General features: G+C 33.8%; 1 protein-coding gene across 1 annotated transcript; it reads right to left on the bottom strand.

Moving 5' to 3' along the window:
- Window positions 1-214: 214 nt before the first annotated feature.
- LOC143592811 (uncharacterized) lies at window positions 215-2,020 on the bottom strand. Its single transcript, XM_077072630.1, has one exon. The coding sequence runs from the start codon at window positions 2,018-2,020 to the stop codon at window positions 215-217; it is 1,806 nt and encodes a 601-aa protein (XP_076928745.1).
- Between the last annotated feature and the right edge of the window lie 17,832 nt (window positions 2,021-19,852).

The raw sequence follows: 19,852 nt of genomic DNA, 5'->3' as shown, positions 1-19,852 counted from the left end.
CATAAGAAAAATAAAATCGAAGTGTCAAAAACTTGTGTTTACCCAATTGAAATGACCCATTACAGATTACTTCAAATTTTTTAGCAATAAGTCTACCAAGGGTCCAAATTAGTTTAAAAGAATCTCCACATTGCTTAATCAAAACATTTAGCTTATCTAATTACCAACAAATTAAACATCTAAACAACCACATAACATTTAGGTTCAAATTCACCTATTCAAATATTGAAGCAGGCAAAGCAGCAGGATCAAGTTCAAAAGAGCCTTTAGGAACACCATCTCTTTCATCACCACTCATTCTACAAGAGGGGACCATATGAGCAAATCTGTACCTCTCGCTACCCGCAATTTCCATTTCCGTCCCTGCTTTTCTCCTGAAAAGACACACAAACCCCTTAATTTTCTCCAAATACGCAACACAAACACCCTTCTTTTCATCAAAATCTGTTAAAACCTCCACAGGCTCGTATTCAAACTTTCTTTCTTCAACATCTTCATACAAAGTGTACATATTCACAGACCAGTTTTTAAACAGGGCCCACGTCTCGCCTTTTCTGGGAATTATAGTCACCGTTTTGGCCTTTTGACCTGCTTCCCATGTCATCAAATGAGAGAATGAAAACAGATCTTGTGTTTTATCGAGTTTCTCGTGTTTATATCTACCACACGAAACCGGTATATCCTCTTTCACCCATTTTTTTTCATCTGCGGTTACAGGGTCAGGTTTTAACCACATGATTTGCAGTTTAAAACCCGGCGATATTTTTTTAATAAACGCATAGAATCGAGGCATCGCGTCTTCAGTATCATAACAAGCCCATAATTGTCCTACTTTAAAACTTTCTTCTTTTCTGTATGAATCAAAATCACTAAAATCGGGATCCGGACACTGAAAAACTTCAGGTTCTGTTTCTTCTTCGATATCATCTTCGTCGTCGTCATCGTCAACATTTACACTTTCACGCCCTTTAGTTTCAACATTTACACTTTCTGCCTTATTTGCTTCTTTTTTAGCAGACTTAGATGGAGTCACATCATCATCACCATTATCATTATCATTATCATTCACGTTTTCTTTATAAGAAACGTTTCGTTTTGAACGGAACGATCTTCGAACATCAGCATTTTGATTTACATCTTCCTCGGGTTCCGAGCTCTCGTCACTATCAGAACTTTCACTATCTTCTTCAGTTTTCTTTTTCCTTTTTCGGTTAACATTTCCTTGCGTTTTAACCGGTTCTTTCTTTTCAAACAGGGGTTTTGTAGTGAATGTGTGATTAGTGGGACCCTGTGCAGGTTTTGGAGGAACCCGATTCAAATTCTGCCGGGCATGCTTTTGGGTTTGACTAGTCAACTCATAGGCAGTAAACGATTCCTTGCAGTTTTGACATGTAATACTCCTGTTAAGAACATCTCTGTAAAACTGGTACCTAACCGAACACAAAGGACAACTAGTCCAAAAACTTGACAATTGTCCGTTACCATTAAACGGGGCCCGCTGAAAATTACCAGAATTACCAGAAGAACCTCTGTTAAGATTAACAGGATGAACTTGATTCCGAGAATATTTTGAACCGTTTGCTTGTTGGCTCGGTTGCTTTGCTTTTGAAATGTTACCAAAAGCTCTGCGTTTACTATCGTGAATCAGTCGTTTTTCACGATCTAAAAGCACCCGTTGAGCTTCACCGATTAATTTAAACGCATCGGTGGACCCGGAAAAACTGTTTTTATCAGGATGAAGTACGAGGGCTAGCTTTCGATACTGTTTTTTAATTGCAATGTCCTCGGCAGACGGATCGACTTTGAGGATACCGTACCAGTCTTTATCTGTACCAAATGATTGTTTTTCAGCAGAACAATGTACTTCACATACTAATATTAATTGGGAAATGTTTTCGAGTGCGGGATCAAGACTTTGGGCTTTAAGTGCAATTTTTAGGGCTCCTGAAAAGTCTTTGATCTCCATTTTCTTTTCTGCAAGTTGTTTGGCTCTTATTGCTTCTTCTTTGTTGCACTCCATTGCTGAGTTAAGAATAAGTGTTCAATCACCTACACTTAATTAGCAAAATGAGCAAAGTTGTTTTTTGATTACATATTATAAATGCACAAACAAGAATCAGAGGTAGAAGTGTTCAACAATTCAAATTTCAAGTTAATCGAGTTAATCGAATCTGGTTAGGACTCAGTTGAACTTTGAAAATTTGAAACTAAAGTAAACTCGGACTAAATTCGATTCGATTTGAATTCGAAATTGGTTCAAATTTGATTTGATTTTATTTAAATTATAAAAACAGATATAATTTAATTTAAAAAGCCATTCAAATGTTATCTATAAAATAAAAATATATACGTATAATTCGAATTTCAAACCAAAAATCATATATTTGAATTTGAACTAACTCAAAGTTAGATTCAAATTCAAGCCAATTGATTCGAGCTTTAGTTAATTCGGATTGAATTAATAAAAAGTAAAAGATATAATTTCATGTAAAAGCTCATATTATTAAAAGTTTATCTATAACTCGAATTTTGAATCGAAGACTTAATTCGAATTCAAGTTAATTTTTTTCAAATTAAAAAAAAAAAAAGATAACTCTTAACCTAAAAAGCTCATATTATTAAAATTTATCTATAAAATAAAAAAAATAAGCGGATAATTTGAATTAAAAAATCACAGATTCGAAAATCAAAAAATCTCCAAAATTTTTAAAAACAAATTAGAATATGAATTCAAAGTCAATACCCTTAACCAGAGATGCTTACAATCTTCAAGCACTATGCTTACAATCTTTAAGCAATAGGGTTGGTGTAAAATGTGAGCAGGGTGTATGCATGCACGTGGATGTGTGTGTATTGCATATTTGTATTACGTGTGACCATATATGTAAATATCATATCCCCTTAACTAATACAACGAATGTTATGTTTTTATCATGTCAAACTCCGAAGTAGCATAGTGTAACAGTCATGACACTATTCGATTTTTTTCATAAGGTGTAGACTGAACTAGAAGCAGCTTTGATACTCCATCTGCAAGGTAACTACCATAAATGATAAAGTTGCATATATAGCTTTGCAATAGTCTATAAAAATACAAAAACAGCTTGCTGTACTTTAAAAACGTCTCGTGAAACGTTTTGGATTAATATCAAGAACTTGTAAATAAAACCAAATATAAAAGTCTATTTTCATATAATATTTAGCTCGTCCCCTTGAGGACACAAGTGCGACTGAAATACAAATATAAAAATGATGGCACTGATATTAAATTCCAAAAAACCTGTGCATATTTAGTTTATTTCGCTCTTTAGTTTTACAAAGTGATCTGTTACATACAGAGAGAACAAGATAAGTAAAGATTCCATGCTCTCATATACACTAAAAAATATTAAAAATCAGTAACCTGTAGTTATCCAATTATCAGATCAGCCAAAATACAATCAGAATTCAGAAAATCACCAAAACTCGTTAACTCAGGGTACAAATGTCTAACCTAATTACGACAATGGTTAACAGTTGTTGTGATTTAACCCAAAACAAACTTAAAAGCTACAAAAAAATCAAGAAATCTTCCAAGTTTTCAAACTAAAGCTAATTGCATTATTTTCAAATTAAATAAAAAATTTTAATTTCACATTAGAAAGACAGCATTTTTGTAGAACTGTGAAGATACCTAAAAATTAAATATTTAAACATATACACACGTCTTTTTTGAAAATCAACACTAACTGATATGTACCTAATTTTTTTAGATACACAGTAACAAAATGTTAAGAATAAAATCTAGACACATTTAGACACAAATATTGAAACTCCACAAGCCTTTTTCGTTCGTTAATTCTCATAATTACATCCAACATTGATAATAAGATATATATACATATATGTGTGTGTGTATATATACATACACACATATACATATATATATATATCAGCAAACTAAAACTAATTGCATCATTTTCAAATTAAAAAAAGTAAAAGTAAAATTTCACAGAATATAGACAGTATCTTTATCAAATTGCAAAGAAACATAAACATTAAATATTTAAGCATACGTTTTTTTTTTTGACAAGAAATCCTAGAGTGTAGACAACAAACACTAATCCCCAAAATAACACAAATAGAAGACATAATGTACCTAATTTTTTAAAATACAGAATACCAAAATGTTAAGAATAAATTCTAGAAACATTTAGAAATTGAAACTTCAGATGCATTGTTAATATGGTAATTCTCATAATTTCATTCAACATCCAACATTGATAATAATAATAATAATAATAATTAAAAAAAAGCTTTACTGGATGCTGTGAATAGACAGATCCAACGACAAGTACATAACACACTTCCATCAATTACAAAACTCGAAGTTACAAATCAAAAACTGTAATAATCAGAGGCAACTTCCAAATCCAATAACCCATCATTTATTGAACAGAGCGAATGGATTACAGAAGCAATTACTACAAAGCTCAAGCTAAAACCCCTAAATCTGGGTACCCTAAAAAACCCTAGAAATGAATGGTCTGGTCGTAACAAAATTAGACCAAATTAAAGCTTAATAACAAGAAGATACAATCTAAAGAAGAAGGTGCACCTGTTCGTGTTGGAGTGGAGGCGACGGCACTGAGCCACAAAAGAGATGGTGGGTGGGTGGGTGGTTGGTTGGTTGCCCTTAACACACAAGAGGGAAAATGGTCAATGATCGATCAATGGGTGGCTTGTTAGATGGGCTGGGCTGGGGGCCAATAGGCCCATTTAAGGTAGTCAATTGAGTTAAACCCAAAAAGGTTGGAACCGAATCAAACTGAACTGTTACTAGAAGACTTCTTGTAGAGGTGTGTGGAAACGGAGTTTGGCTTAGAACGAATCGGTTTGAATTGGGTCAAAGAAAGTCAAAAAAAAGATCGGCCCAAATTGGTTCGGGTTTGAAGCAGGTTTTTAAAGCATGTTTATCCTATGTGGCAACTTATAAGCCTATGTGATTCATAGCTTTGTTATGTGGCATTTTTTAGCATCTATCCCTTTGTATTCCTATACAGTAGAAACTCTATAAAATAATACACTTGGTACCACCAAAATTTATTAATTAAAAGAGTTATTAATTAATCGATAAATTAATAATTATTAATTTATATATTAATTAATATTTTATTAATTTATAGTAGAATGTTCTGACTCACCCAGAAGAAAATGTAGTTGCACAGTTGTTGACTGATGAAGAAATTATTGAAAGCGTTATTGGAATTAATAAAGATGATATCGATGAAGAAGAAGAAGATGATGAAAGTTCTACAATGGAGCCCCATTCGCGAAACGAAGCTATTAAAGCGGCAATCACATTGAACAATTTCTTGTTGAGCTATAAGAAAACAACACCAGAAGTTCTTACCATGCTAAGGAAAATTAGAGACGAGATTCAAGGGAAAATTGATTTCAACAAAAACCAAAAGACAATTGAGTCATTTTTCAATAAAACTTCATAAATCATTCATGTAATATGCTATATATAAGGAATTATTAATTTATATTTTATATGGGGTCTAAAGAAATTATCAAAAATGTATTATCTTATAATTCTAGCGAATTATTAATTTAGCACCCTATCCCCGAGTCGGGACCGGCAAAAAATATTATCTTAGAGAGTTTATTAAATAATCGAGTATTAATTTATCGAGTTTCTACTGTACTTTACAAATTCTAAATAAATTAATTACTAAAAGTTGAGGTTAGTTATTACTCATATATAGGTTATAGGTTAGTCCCCGTGTATAACAAGGGTTAAAAGTTTTATAGTCCTTGCGGTGTCACAATTCAACATAATATACATGACCCACGGACAAAGAAAAGTTTGATACACAGAATAATAAAAAACAGAAAAGCTAAACTATAAATTAAAATATTTTTCATGAAATTGTATAAATTAGCACGTAATTTGTAGAATATTGGTTTCCATAGTCTGCGTCTAACAATTAAATCTTGTTACAACAACAATTACTAATATCTATAATATATATAAACGAAAACTCTAAAATCCTATGTGTCGCGATGTGGCCGCTCCCCTTTTTTATGGAAGCCACCAAATTGCTTGATTTTTAAATTGAGGCTTCTCATTGATTTAACCCAAATTCATGGGTATGGGTCTTACCAAAACCAGATAGCTCCTAAATGAGTTATAACATCTCATTAAATTAAAGATTAATCTTACCAATTATTTGATATGAAAACCCTATAAAATAGGGATTGACTAAAATTTAATTTCCAATTTAAAAAGAAAAAGATATTATTTATAATTAATAAACAATTTTATTGTAAAAAATATAAGCGGGTCATGGGTCACCAAATCTAAATAGTTTTTAAACGGGTTATAACATATCATTTATTTATGAAGCCCTTTGATCATCAAACCCTAAGTATATTATTATCTTTCTTGCAATAAAGAAAATTAAAATCCAAAAAATAAATATTAAAAAACAAAAAATGTAAAACAACCATTCTTTCAAGCCATCAGGTTGCTTTATTTGTAAATGAAGATTTTCACGCATTTGACCTGAATTCACGAGTAAAGGTCTCACCAAACCTAGGTAGCTTTTAAATAGGTTATAACATCTCATTATATTGAAAATTAATCTCATAAAATATTTGATATGAAAATCATATATAATAGGGATATATTAAAAATTAATATCCTATTTTATTTAAATAAAATATATTATTTATAATTAAGAAACAATTTTATAATAAAGAAAATAAACGGGTAATGGGTATCACCAAACCCAAATAGTTTTTAAACCGGATTATTATTTGTGAAACCATTTTATCATCAAACCTCAAGTATATTAATTATTAACTTTCTTACAATAAATAAAATTAAAATCCAAATATACATATATAAATATTAAAAACGAATAATGTAAAATAACCCCTGTAATACGGGGGGATAAAATGTTTATATTTAAAACAAAATTTAGTTAATATAATATTTATATACTCAAACTAAATAAATTTTACAATGTATTATATTGTTAGATGTCTACACAATAAATATAATCCACGAACAAAGATAAGTGTTTGATATACTGGATTAAAAAAACACAAAAGCTAAAGTAGAAAATAATTTTTTTATGATGAAATTTTACAAATTTGCAAGGAATTTCCAAGTAAACATATCATAACTTGTTTATTAATATAACCAATAACATTAATATTAGAAAATGAAATGTTATATTAATTGTTGTAAATGTAAATGCATGATAACTTTGTATTAACGATGTATAATAACTATATTGTTAAACTAGGTTAGTCCTTATGTATAACATGGTTTTAAATTTTTAAATTTACTGTAAAGCTCCAATCCTGGCCCTACATTGAGTGTTGGATTATTCATAAACACAGTTCTAAATATCAGAGTGAATTAAAACTTTGCGCAAAATAGTTAATAATCAACCATATATTACATAAGATTTAAATCTTGTCTTAATAAACATCCACTTGTCGTAACAAATCGAACATAATGTAAGAAAACATCATAACATTCTTTCTCTTCAGATGCCAGCCTCTTCAGTTCACACCATGCGTCTTCCTCAAGGCAGCTGCTTTAACATATTTGCCTCCGTACATACTAAAAGTCACATACGCTGAATGAGTTCTAGCTAATCAGGCAACATACATTACATTCATATACTTACTTATACGTATCCGGAGATACATACTTCATACATAGTCTGCTTATCATTCATTCATACATACCTTCATGCATACATAATTTTATACATTCGTACTTGCATTCTTTCATACTTTCTTACTTACATTCTTTCATACTTTCTTGTTTTAGCTTACTAACACATACATAATTATTTCTACCTTTTAAATGGTCTTTCGTCCTATAACCTCACAGGTATTGTTAGGGTCTGCCACCTTCTTTTCACAGATATTATTAGGGTCTGTCAGCCTCTTTCATATATATTATTAGGGTCTGCCACCCTCCTTACACAGATATTATTAGGGTCTGCCACCCTCCTTACACAGATATTACTAGGGTCTGTCACCTTCCTTACGCAGATATTATTAGGGTCTACCACACACGTAACCATTCGGCCATACAACCATACATCTTGGCAATACAACCATACAGACTTTACCTATCTTTTATTATATGTAGATGTATTCGTATACATCCACGTACATACTCTTGGCTCTTTTTGTATCATTCAAATATCATTCGTAAACAGTCATATAACATACACTTACCACTTAAGGTAAGTGTATTAACTAAACACATAGGAGTATGTACACAGTCCCAAAAAACATGACAAAGAAAGGGGCTAGAAACTCACTTGGATAATGTTTCTCTCGGAGCTAATTGTAACACCTCTCTTCAGCTGGGCGCAGCTAACTGATTAACAAGTTACAAGCATCACTTAACTACTCATATTTAAATCATATTCTAAGTTAGTGAATCCCCTAACAAACGAGGGTTTGGAGGCAGCGCCTTGGTAGCGGGGTCCTAGGGGCGACAGCCCCGAGCAAGGTCCGAGGGGCAGAGCCTCTGGCTAGGGTTAGGCTGCCAGGTCAGATTGAAAAATTTTTATTTTCATTAGTAAGTCTTTATTAAAAATCCATCAGAAAATCGTTTTTTTAAATGAATCAAATCGAGTTCCAAACGAATCGAATCAAGTCCTAAAACAAATCGAATCGAGTGCCCAAACGAATCAAATCGAATTTCAAAACGAATCAAATTCCAAATCGAATCGAATCCCAAACGAATCTAAATTCAAAACGAATCGAATCCCAAACGAGTCAAGTCGAATTTCAAAAAGAATCGAATCGAATTTCAAAAAGAATCGAATTTTCTTCCAATCGAATCGAATTCTCAGAATTGGATTCAATACTGGTTTTTCGTGCCTTTCTTTTTTAATCGATTCCTTTCTTCCCATTATGCCCTTTTTACGGATTAAACGAGTTCCAGGTCATAACAACTTCATCTTTCAGTTCTTACATGGTCCGAACTTCATTTACCCATCTTTTTCTTGAGTCTAACCTTATCATTTTTATCCGAAACAACATTCATAACTCGTTTTTAGTAAAGTTTGTGTTTTTCCTACTTAATATAAGCCGATCTAGTACCCTATCGATTTTCATGGAAAACCGACATCAAATACATAACCTTTCATCTTAAATCGTACCTTTTCTTGGATCCGGTTTAGTTTAGATCTGAATCAACACGTGAATCTAGACGTGTTTCTTGTTTGTTTACGGAAATCAGCTGCAAATCACACGTGTTCCTGGCTCGGATATGGATCCGGTATGCAGGAGATTGTTTGTGTGTGTTTTTTAATGTGTATGGAAACAAGGTGGAAATGAGGGTTTAGGGTTTTAAGGAGGTTTAAAGGGTTTTTAAATACCCCCAAGCCCATGGACCTTAAGGCCCATCACCATCCCTTAGGGTATGTTTGGTTGAAGGTAATGGAATGAAAGGGAAATGGAATAAGAGAATGAATGGAATGGAAAAGGGAATGAAATGATTCATTACCATTCATTTGTCTTGTTTGGTTGACCTATGAGAATGAAATGAATTATTACTTTATGTTGTTTGGTACCCAAAAAAGTTGTATGATTGAAATAAAAATAATAAAAACACTCCTATCTCAATATTTTTTTACCAAAATAAAAAAAACTCCAATGCGATGGTGGTGGTAGCTCCAATGACAAAAATGGTGGCGACAGCGGCGATAGTGGTGGTAGTGGCGATCAGGCGGTAGGGGCGATGGTTGTGGTGGTGGTGGTGGTGGTAGCGGTGGTAGCATTAGTAGTGGTGAAAGTCAGGCGGCGGCAGTGGAAATGGTTGCGGTGGTTACTACGATGATGGTGGTGCGACGGTGGCGATGGTAGCGCTGGTGTTAAGGTGGTGGTGGTGCGTGTGACATTTGTCAATTTCGGATTATTTTATACTTGTATTCTTAATGTAAACCCGACCCGTTTATATCCCGAACCTTTCGATATTATCAAAATGATGAATTGTATGTTAAATATTTGTTTTATTGTTGTTGGATCAAAAAAAACACCCTTTTCGGTTCTTAAAATTCCCCGAAAACACTCAAAACAAACTCCAGGGACTAAAACTACCAAAATGGAGACTTGGAGGACCCATTTGTATTTTGTGCTTTCTTGGGTCTATAACCAACCCATTTTCATGAAACACCCTTTATGAAAGACCCATTCAACTTACCCTATATATACACACCCATCTTCTTCATTTGTGCTCGCTCATTTGTTCATTTCTCTCTTAAATTCTTGAATTCTAAGGTTGTTCTTCATAAGCTAATCTTTCATTTTAACTAACTTCTCAATACTTAAAGCTTGATGTTACAACATATATATAATATACACTCTTTGTTTACCTTCGGTCTTTCATTTCTCCGGTCTCGGCCGGTTGAAATGTCGGGCTAGTAAGGCAAGGTTACATGGAGGACTTTGTAGTCCTTGTTTATATATTTAACAAATCTAACCATATAACTTGTTATACTTGCTTAACTTCTACATATTTTAGTTTATTGTTCATATTTGTCAAATTCCATGGTATTGGGTATGTGGTGACTAGCCTCGGTTTCATCCCGAGTTGAGAACCGAACCAAAAACCGAACTTTTGTTTAAAAGTATTATTGTTAACTTTTTGAATGTAAAACTTGAGTATTATTATTTATAAGTTATTTTACAAGTTCCATGGTAATTGGGTATGTGGTAACCATCCTCGCTCTTATTCCGAGTCAAGGACCGAACCAAAAACCGAACTTTTGTTTAAAAGCTTTATTGTTAACTTTTTGAATGTAAAACTTGAGTATTATTATTTATAAGTTATTTTACAAGTTCCATGGTAATTGGGTATGTGGTAACCATCCTCGGTCTTATTCTAAGTCAAGGACCGAACCAAAAACCGAAACTAAACCGAGTTCACTCGCTTAAGACACACAAGTGTGTTTTTAGCCACCAAAACTCATATTTTTCTTCAAGATTATATTTTAAATCAATTTTAGTTAATTTCTAAACATACTTGGCATGTCGGTAACCAACTTGATCTTATAACAAGTTTGAACCGATAAGGTCGTATACTCGCTTAACGAACGTTAAGGTTCTTCACAATAGAACTACATACTTGGTTAAGTCTATTTTGATTTTATTGGGTTATCTCATAACATTTATTATTTAGGGAAGTTAACTGTGAGCTTGGTCAATTATCAAGTCTCGAACCGACAAACACGAACACTCGTTTAAACCTCATTTTGGTATTCTTATAACCAAAGGTTTTGCAATATCGCATTTTAACCCACATTATTACTTAATATAGGTTGAGTAAAAAAAAGAAAAAAACTAATGAATAGAATACCGAGACCCGGTTTCGAGTAAACTTATTTTACAAAACTCGTTTCTTTAATTTCTCAAATATTTACATTTTAAATCCTAAACTTTATTTATTTACTTTATTTGTCATGTATTTTATTTTAAACCCTTCCAAGACTACCTACTAACACAAGACCCGTTTAATATAGGTCTTGCTCGTTAAACCGATCTCTCCGATTATTCACGAAACTATCTTTCAAGTTACTTGTTAATGTGAGTACTTTTTCATCCCCCGTTTTCCATCTTTCGTTTTGGGGGTGGCATTGCATACTTATTCAAATTCAAATGATTTATACTTGAGTCTTAAACCACAACACGTATTGTATATGTTTACTTAAATAAATGCCCGATTTTGTGTTATATGCTTTACATGATTATGTGCAAATTCTTGAATGCTAAGGCGGGTAGCCTCTTGAATGCTAAGGCGGGTAGCCTCATCAAAGTATGATCATACGTTAATTCTGAGTATATATGGTATCCCCATATAGAAAGGTGTCGTCAATGTATTCTTATTGACGATTTCATTATTGTCGTCAATGTATTCTTATTGACAGTTCGTCAATGTATTCTTATTGACGGTTCTATTATCTAAATTGTTGCTATTATTTATTGTTTTCATATACTAGTTGTGGATTTCATACTATATACTTATTGTCCAAAACTATGAAAATTGTTCACCAACCTTCGTGTTGACAACCTCTATTTTATGCAATGTTACAGGTTTGATGTTAGCTTGATTGGATTACTTGAAGAAACTTATTATCTTGGCTTTAGGATATTAGAAAATAAAAGAACAAGTTATTTGTTTATCTATCTATTTGGCATTTTGTATGAACAATTGTTGTGTTATTTGTGATGATATGGACTTAAATGAGTTGTTAAATATTGTAACTTTATAGTGTCATTGTGCAATGAGCAATCATGTCGCGCCTCGACGTTTCCGCTTTCATTGGTCGGGGTGTGACAGTGCGGCGGTAGCGACAGAGGTGGCAGTGAGACGGTAGCGGTGGTGGTCAAGTGGTGATGGTGGTGATGGTAGTGGTGGTGGTGGTGGTAGTGGTGGTGGTGGTTGTTGCTGTTAGGTGGTGGTGGTGGTGGTGGTGTTGAGAAAGTAAGATGGAGGAATGGAATGAAAAAAAAAAGAAGGGGGTAGGAAAGAATGGTTTTATGAATGGGATTCCATGTGTAACGGATGATTTCATTCCATTGAGCAACCAAACACCATTTTTTTCATTCTCACGCAATGAATCATTACATTCCCCATGTCATTGCTGCATACCAAACGCTACCTTAATCTATCTTTTATTTTCCAAGCTCACACTCAACTTATTATTATTCAACATAATTAAAGAACAACACACAATTTATTAAATAACGTCTTTTAATATTTATTCATAAAAGTAAGATGTTACAGTTACCATAAAAATACTATGTTTGGAAAGTAAAAAAAATTAATTTGCAGTTACCTAAATATCTCCTTGTATGCTACATTTGTATTTATACCAGTAGCATTACTATTATCATGGATAATATAATCGATGTCATGGATAAAAATTATTATTTAATCTTCTTTTCTTAACATCTGTATAGTATATTTGATTACTAAAGTATTAATAAATTTGTATTATAGTATAAATTTGGTTTTTTATAATATTAAACTTCTATTTATATGTTATCATTTTAGTTTACGTATAATAACTAAAACTTGAGTAACATCCGACTTTTTAAAATAATAAATAAAGGAATTTATGTCACACCCCGACTAGCAAATGCGAAAGCGTAAAATGGGAATGTAACAGACACCTCTGGTATCAACCACATTGTTTATAAAGAAATATTATAAACTAATTTACATTATATTAGATTGTTCTATTTTCGTTTACATGCTAGGTGATACAAAACAAAACCACATCAAACTGTACTACTCCTTACTATTACACTTAGATCTATTCACACAGCATCGATCATAATCCGTAAGAAGTAGCACATCCACAATTTCACAAAAATTGTAAGACCCCGAATCCCGGGAATTCTACAGTTGGTAATCACATCCACAATTTCACAAAAATTTAAAACCAAACAATTCTTTGTATTTAAAACCGGTTCAGAGTAAATAACAGCGGAAAAAGTTTAAGTATTAAAAATCCCAAACACGGGTGCAAGTGTCCAATAATCAAATGTAAATAAAATGTCCGTTTCATTTGAAATCCTCGACCAGAAATGCCTTCAACCTTCCGAGTAGTCTCCGGCACGTCCAAGCGGTAGCATCCACTTCTTAACCTGAAAGTCAATCTAACATACACACAAAGTCAGCTTGAGCTGAGTGAGTTCAAGTTTTCATAAACGACATTCATTAAAAATTTAAATTCCATGAGTATGGAATGTAGTGGAAAATCATGAGACCATAAAATCGTAAATAGCTTTTCTTAACCAAATCATAAGTGAATAAAACATTAAACATTTTTTTTTCACGCAGCATGGGCCTCCTCACCCCAGGTCTTCCCCGAGTAATATATTTGACCCAGCCGCGGTTTAACAAAACCGTTAAAATCATGCAACACGAGCCTCCTCACCCCGGGTCATCCCCAAGTAATATATTTGACTCAATCACAGTTTAATAAAACAAAATCACGCAACACGAGCCTCCTCACCCTGGGTCATCCCCAAGTAATATATTTGACTCGGTTGCGACACGTGATACGGGCCTCCTCACCCCGGGTCTTCCCCAAGTAATATATTTGACCCGACCACGGTTCATAATACCGCGGGCCTCCTCACCCCGAGTCTTCCCCAAGTAATATATTTGACCCAGCCGTGTCATAAACATGCAACACGGGCCTCCTCACCCCGGGTCCTCCCCAAGTAATATATTTGACCCGGTCACAGTTTACCATCACATTCACATTCACATACACATTCACTTACACACATACAAACATCAAATTCAAACATTCAACCAAACCATATCATCACATTCAATCCATAAATAATGGATAATCTAGAAATTAATACTAGGCTTAATAGTATCCTCGAGCCTAGACCATAAATAATATATGTAACTTTAAAGGATACAAGACCATAAACGAGTCTAAAATATCCTAAAGCCTATAAAATAATTCAAATATGACTTTCAAAATGCACAATCACGAGTGAGACCATGTAGTACCATTCAAATAGTTGTAACGGGTAAAATCGTATAAAATTGGATTTCGGTGTGTATGCTAGCCCAAAACGTAAAAAGAGTAAAAAGGGCATCATGAACTCACCTGAATCAACCGAACACCTGCAACGAGCTAGGAAATCCCTAAGTGCACAATCACAAGCAAGGGCCTGTAAATTATACACAACGCGTTACTAAACTAAACCGTAAGAACACTCTTGCCTAATGGGCCTTTGGCCCAAGGCCCAACAACTTGGCCCAAGGCCCAACACTTTGGCCCAAGGCCCAATACTTGGCCCAAGGCCCAACAACTTGGCCCAAGGCCCAACAACTTTGGCCCAAGACGCAACAACTTGGCCCAAGACTCGGCCCAAGGCCCAAAAACTCGGCCCAAGTCCCAACCACTTGGCCCAAGGCCCCTAAAACCTTTCAACTAACCAAAACCACCGGTTAAGCCTAAACGAACTTGTTGATTAATAACGAGTAAAACGTGCAGATTTTAGCATGCGAAGATGCATTTAATTACATAGGATAACCTTTGAATTAAATTATTAAATTTTTACCAGACTTTAATAAATGTCTTAGGTTTATAAAAATATTTTTATTATATTTTTCTATTGGACCCAAAAATCATAAAAATTTTTCCAACACGGAAAGGTATGTGCAGCTATTTCAGCGCGCAACAAAATGGTTTTATTTTTATAAAATTCATTACCTAACCAAATTAAACGATTCCAATTGGGTTTGGTTCCTAACTCAAAACACTAACTTCCAGAAGTGGAACCAACCAATTTGGACTTGTCGAAAAAAGTTTATGACGTCGGGAAGACAGACCAGAATCCGTCATCCCGCATCAGCTTTGACACTCGATTTTATAAATTCATAAAAACTATTCAAATCTCGTCCAAAAATTACGTATTATACCTTTCTGGAAACTAGACTCAAAGTAGAATATCATGGAAACAAGAATTGATCAAAAAAAATATATTTTCATCGAGTTACAGACCCTACAATAAACGTATACGAATCTGTCAGCAATCTGTTATCATCAAAACTCAACCTTAACGACCAATACGCGATGTATAAGGATGGTTTAAGGTGTAAAAGACTAGAGGGGACATGGGACTAACCTTGAATTAGATTTTTACGGCCTAACCACTGCTGCAAAAAAGAAAAATCGGGGGTAGGGAGCCTGCTCTAACTGCCGATCGGCCAGGGTACGGTGAAAGGAAGCTAGGGTTTTAGTTTTATGATATAAAATGGTAATTTACACTCTAGTCCCTCCAGTATGAAGTGTGTAGCAACTTGGGTGAAAAATTAAGTGAGAAACGTTTACGAGGGTAGCCAGGATCTCTCGGGAAAAAGCCGGGTCAAGCCCGATGGTGTACGCAATCACTACAAGGATAAATCTTTTTATCGGAATTTACGGACGTTACAACTCCTTACTATTACACTTAGATCTATTCACACAGCATCGATCATAATCCGTAAGAAGTAGCACATCATCAATCAAATTCCAATTTTTGTACACCTGAAAAGCATGTTAAACAGGTCAACTGCAAATAGTTGGTGAGTTTCACGAGTTTCAACAAAGCAGCTTGCGTACAACAATCATAGTTTGTATATGCGCGTGTATGTATGTAAGAACGTTTATGTATTCATGTATGTATGCATGTGATGTAATCATGCTAAGCTACGGTGAAGCCTTGACAGTTCGTTCGTGCTGCGTGCTTCCATTTCCCACGCACAATCAACCACTGTGGCCCCCTTTCCACCCACAACATGCCCCAAGTAGCTATGTCTAACACTATATAGCATGTTTTTATGATTATGGACATGTCCAAACGGTGTAAGGTCTGTCACAGCATCCATGCCAATTCCATTTAGGTTTGTCAAACCAATAGTACTATTCACAAGCCACCGGCTCGAAGTTAATCACTATGATTGTGGGGACTTTTGGGCATTAGCACTTAGATAATTCACATCATCATATATTTTCATATATACAAGTATAAACAACATGCTTTTCACCCCAAATGTTCATAAAATAGTTTAGAAAGAGGGGTCATGAAACTCACTGTTTAGTAAGTACTTAGTACAGTATCAGCTCGTGGTTCTTTTTGTTTGCTATCACTCAGATCCTATAATAAATATTCTATAATATTAATATTTTATTTATAGTCGCCATACTAAACTGGGCTGCATATTTATTCTGGGTATAGCTGTCACGCCCAGAACATTTCAGTAGTCTTAGATTGTGACGTTGTTCAATGTCTAATGTTTAAAATCGAACTTGGCTCAGTTTTACCGTTTCACGTGTTGGGCCAAGTTGATCGTTTACGCATTTAGAAAACAGTTATGATCACATAAACTCGGGTAAAGGTGTCAATTAATTAAATTTATAAAGAAAAATCGTAGTTTAGATGTCTAGATTCGCTACAGAGCTCATTTTACGTTTATTCAGTCTAGTTTGGAGAAAAACGCGCACAATTCATCTGAATTGTCCGGATTTCTTACAAAATGTTTGTTTTGTTCAATTAACTCAAAATTATGATATTTGACCACTCTTGATGTTCTGATATTCCAACAGGTTCGTTAATCACAAACCTGTCGGTTTTTAACAAAATTGAATTTGTTTAACTTTCAAATTAGCACAACTAATTATCTGTTTATCGTTTAATTAGGAAAATTTATACACTTACTAATTAAAATATGCAAATTTTTATAAAAAATATTTCTAGAAATATTTACTGATTTATTAATTATGAAAATTCATTTTATATGCTCTTTTTAGCCGGTAAATCGTCCGTTTATACCAAACAATTTCCGAAAGTCCGATAACTTTCTCAGTGATCCAAATAACTTCCAAAATACCCTGTAAAATTTCCAGAATCTGACACTTTTTCTAAATTACCTTTATGAGCCAAAAAAGACCGTTAAAACTCGAATTAACGCGTATACAGAAACCATATATAGGGTTCTCCAATTGACCCTAAAGTTTATATGTTATCATGTGGTGTATTACTTGAGTTCACCACAAAAGTTCATAATTTTTCAAGCAGTTTAAGTATTTTTCACAAATAAACGCTAACAAACGATAATAAATTCGCCAAATATTCTCAGATCATTGAACAATTACCAAATTTGGACAGGGACTCATTCATAGGGTCCATGATGTTCCTACAAAGTTTCAGAATCTAACAATAATCACGTCACAAACTAATCCTAAACAGCCCCTAAACGAGTGTTTCGGCAATACCTTTGCGGTTTTCGATCGTTTCAACCCTTTTTCTCACTTTTCCAGGTTCTTGGTATTCTAGCTAAAGTAACAACAGGTCCTATATCACAAAACCAAGCATGTATCATCAATAAATCAGCCTTGAAACAAAGGGTTTCAGTTAGGGTTTCAAATCAAACTTTTGAACCGTAAAAACGGGATTTAAATCTCCTAATCCGTGTTTATGGCCAAAAAATTGTTTGATTCTAACTTCTAACCATGTTTAGGATCAAAACATGTTTTTTGAAAATTTTTGGATGGTTAGGATTGGTTTTTGGTTATCAAAGTTTCATTTTTATGTAAAAACCATGTTGAAATCAAGCTTTAAAGTGATCAAAATTGCTAATTACCTTGGGGTTTTGTATGTGTGAGAAAGAGCAGATTTGAGTCTCCAGATTTTGTGTGAAAGTGATGGTAAAATATCTGAACGAGTTGCTTAAATATGAAGAAAGATTACTAATGTGAGTTTTCCACCTTAGCGGCCGCCCACTTGTGGGGACCCCATAGGCCCCACTTTGGTCCATTTGTCTTGTTTTTTGTGCCTGAACGTGAAATCCCGAGTTCAAGTTTATTTCAGGTTTGATTTTGGTAGGAAAAATATATCGGGTACGACAAACAGCGCGAAAACGAGTGTTTTTCGGCCAATTTCTTGTAAATTTAGAAAAACATACTATTTAGTTGTAAAAATCCAAAACATTTTCACGAATCTCTTAAAACATCTCAAATAAGTGTTTTGTAGGTATTTTTCAGCTTAACGGATGATACAATACTTGTTTTGGAACTAACTTTCACGTTTAAAGTCATAACGGGTAGTTAAACGAGTATATTTTTGTTTAACTCGTTTGCTATTGTACTAAGGCCATAATATCAATATGTTAGCTTAAAATATACGTATATCACTTATAGATGCCCCCCGGGATATCCGGATCAAAACCAGACTCATTTAGCTATTCGTTTGTTCGTTATGCAATAAACGGTTAATCATTTATTTGTTACGTATATACTAAGGTGTACCTGATTTTGTCTCAAGTGACACATTTATTATTTAATTATGCGTTAATGTTTATTTATGTTAAATAATAATATGTTGGGTGGTAGGCTTTTACATAAAATATGGAGTAAGGGGTGGTAATGGGCTTGAGGTATTTAAACACTTTAAACCTCCATTAAAACTCTATAACCGATTCCAATTTTTGCCTACACACACTCAAAACACTCGCATTCCCTTTCGCCATCCAATTTCCGGCTCCAGAAACAAAAAGAGAGGATTAAGAATAGTTTAGTATTCATTATGTCATGCATTTATAAGAAAGATCAAGATCAAACGCGTGCCAAGATTTAGATCTGACTCGACCTCGAAAAGGTATGTTTTAGCTAAAAAGATTATTTATTTGATGTCGGATTGCCATAAAAATTGATAGGATGTTAAATAGGGACATAATAAGATTAAAGTTGCAAATTTAATCATAAACGAGCTTATTGGTTTGTTTCGGATTAAACGAGTGAAGTTCGTATCGTGAAAAAGAAGGGTAAACGAAGTTGGATTTAAACGAAATATAGTATGGCAATAGTTCGAGATGAAACGTTCAATAAAGTCCAAAGTTTTATGAAAAGTTGGATTGTATCTGAAAAATGAATACGATACCAATTATAAGCAATTGCAAATCCCAGTCTTGCAAATCTAGACTTGCAAATCTCTGACTTGAGAATCTAGTATTGCAAAACTCAGACATGCAAATCCAAATTTGCAAATCCCAGACTTGCAAATCCCAGACTTGAAAAATCCAGACTCGCAAATTCCAGGCTTGCAAAACCCAGACTCGCAAATTCCAGACTAAATATCATTTGATCGATGTGATCACATGACAAACAGCTCCTTAGGAATCAAAAACCATGCTTTAGAATAACACATTCTTTGTCAGTGAACAATGTTGTATACATTTTGTCACAAATCTGTGAAACGCTCAATAGATTATGATCAACTTTGTCAAAAATTCACTTTCTCGAATGTGATTATC

Source organism: Bidens hawaiensis, unplaced genomic scaffold (assembly GCF_021521415.1).
Source record: "Bidens hawaiensis isolate Kalapana, Puna unplaced genomic scaffold, B.hawaiensis_p1.1 tig00041263_1, whole genome shotgun sequence".
NCBI lineage: Eukaryota > Viridiplantae > Streptophyta > Magnoliopsida > Asterales > Asteraceae > Bidens > Bidens hawaiensis.
This window is presented reverse-complemented; position numbering and strand designations above follow the sequence as displayed.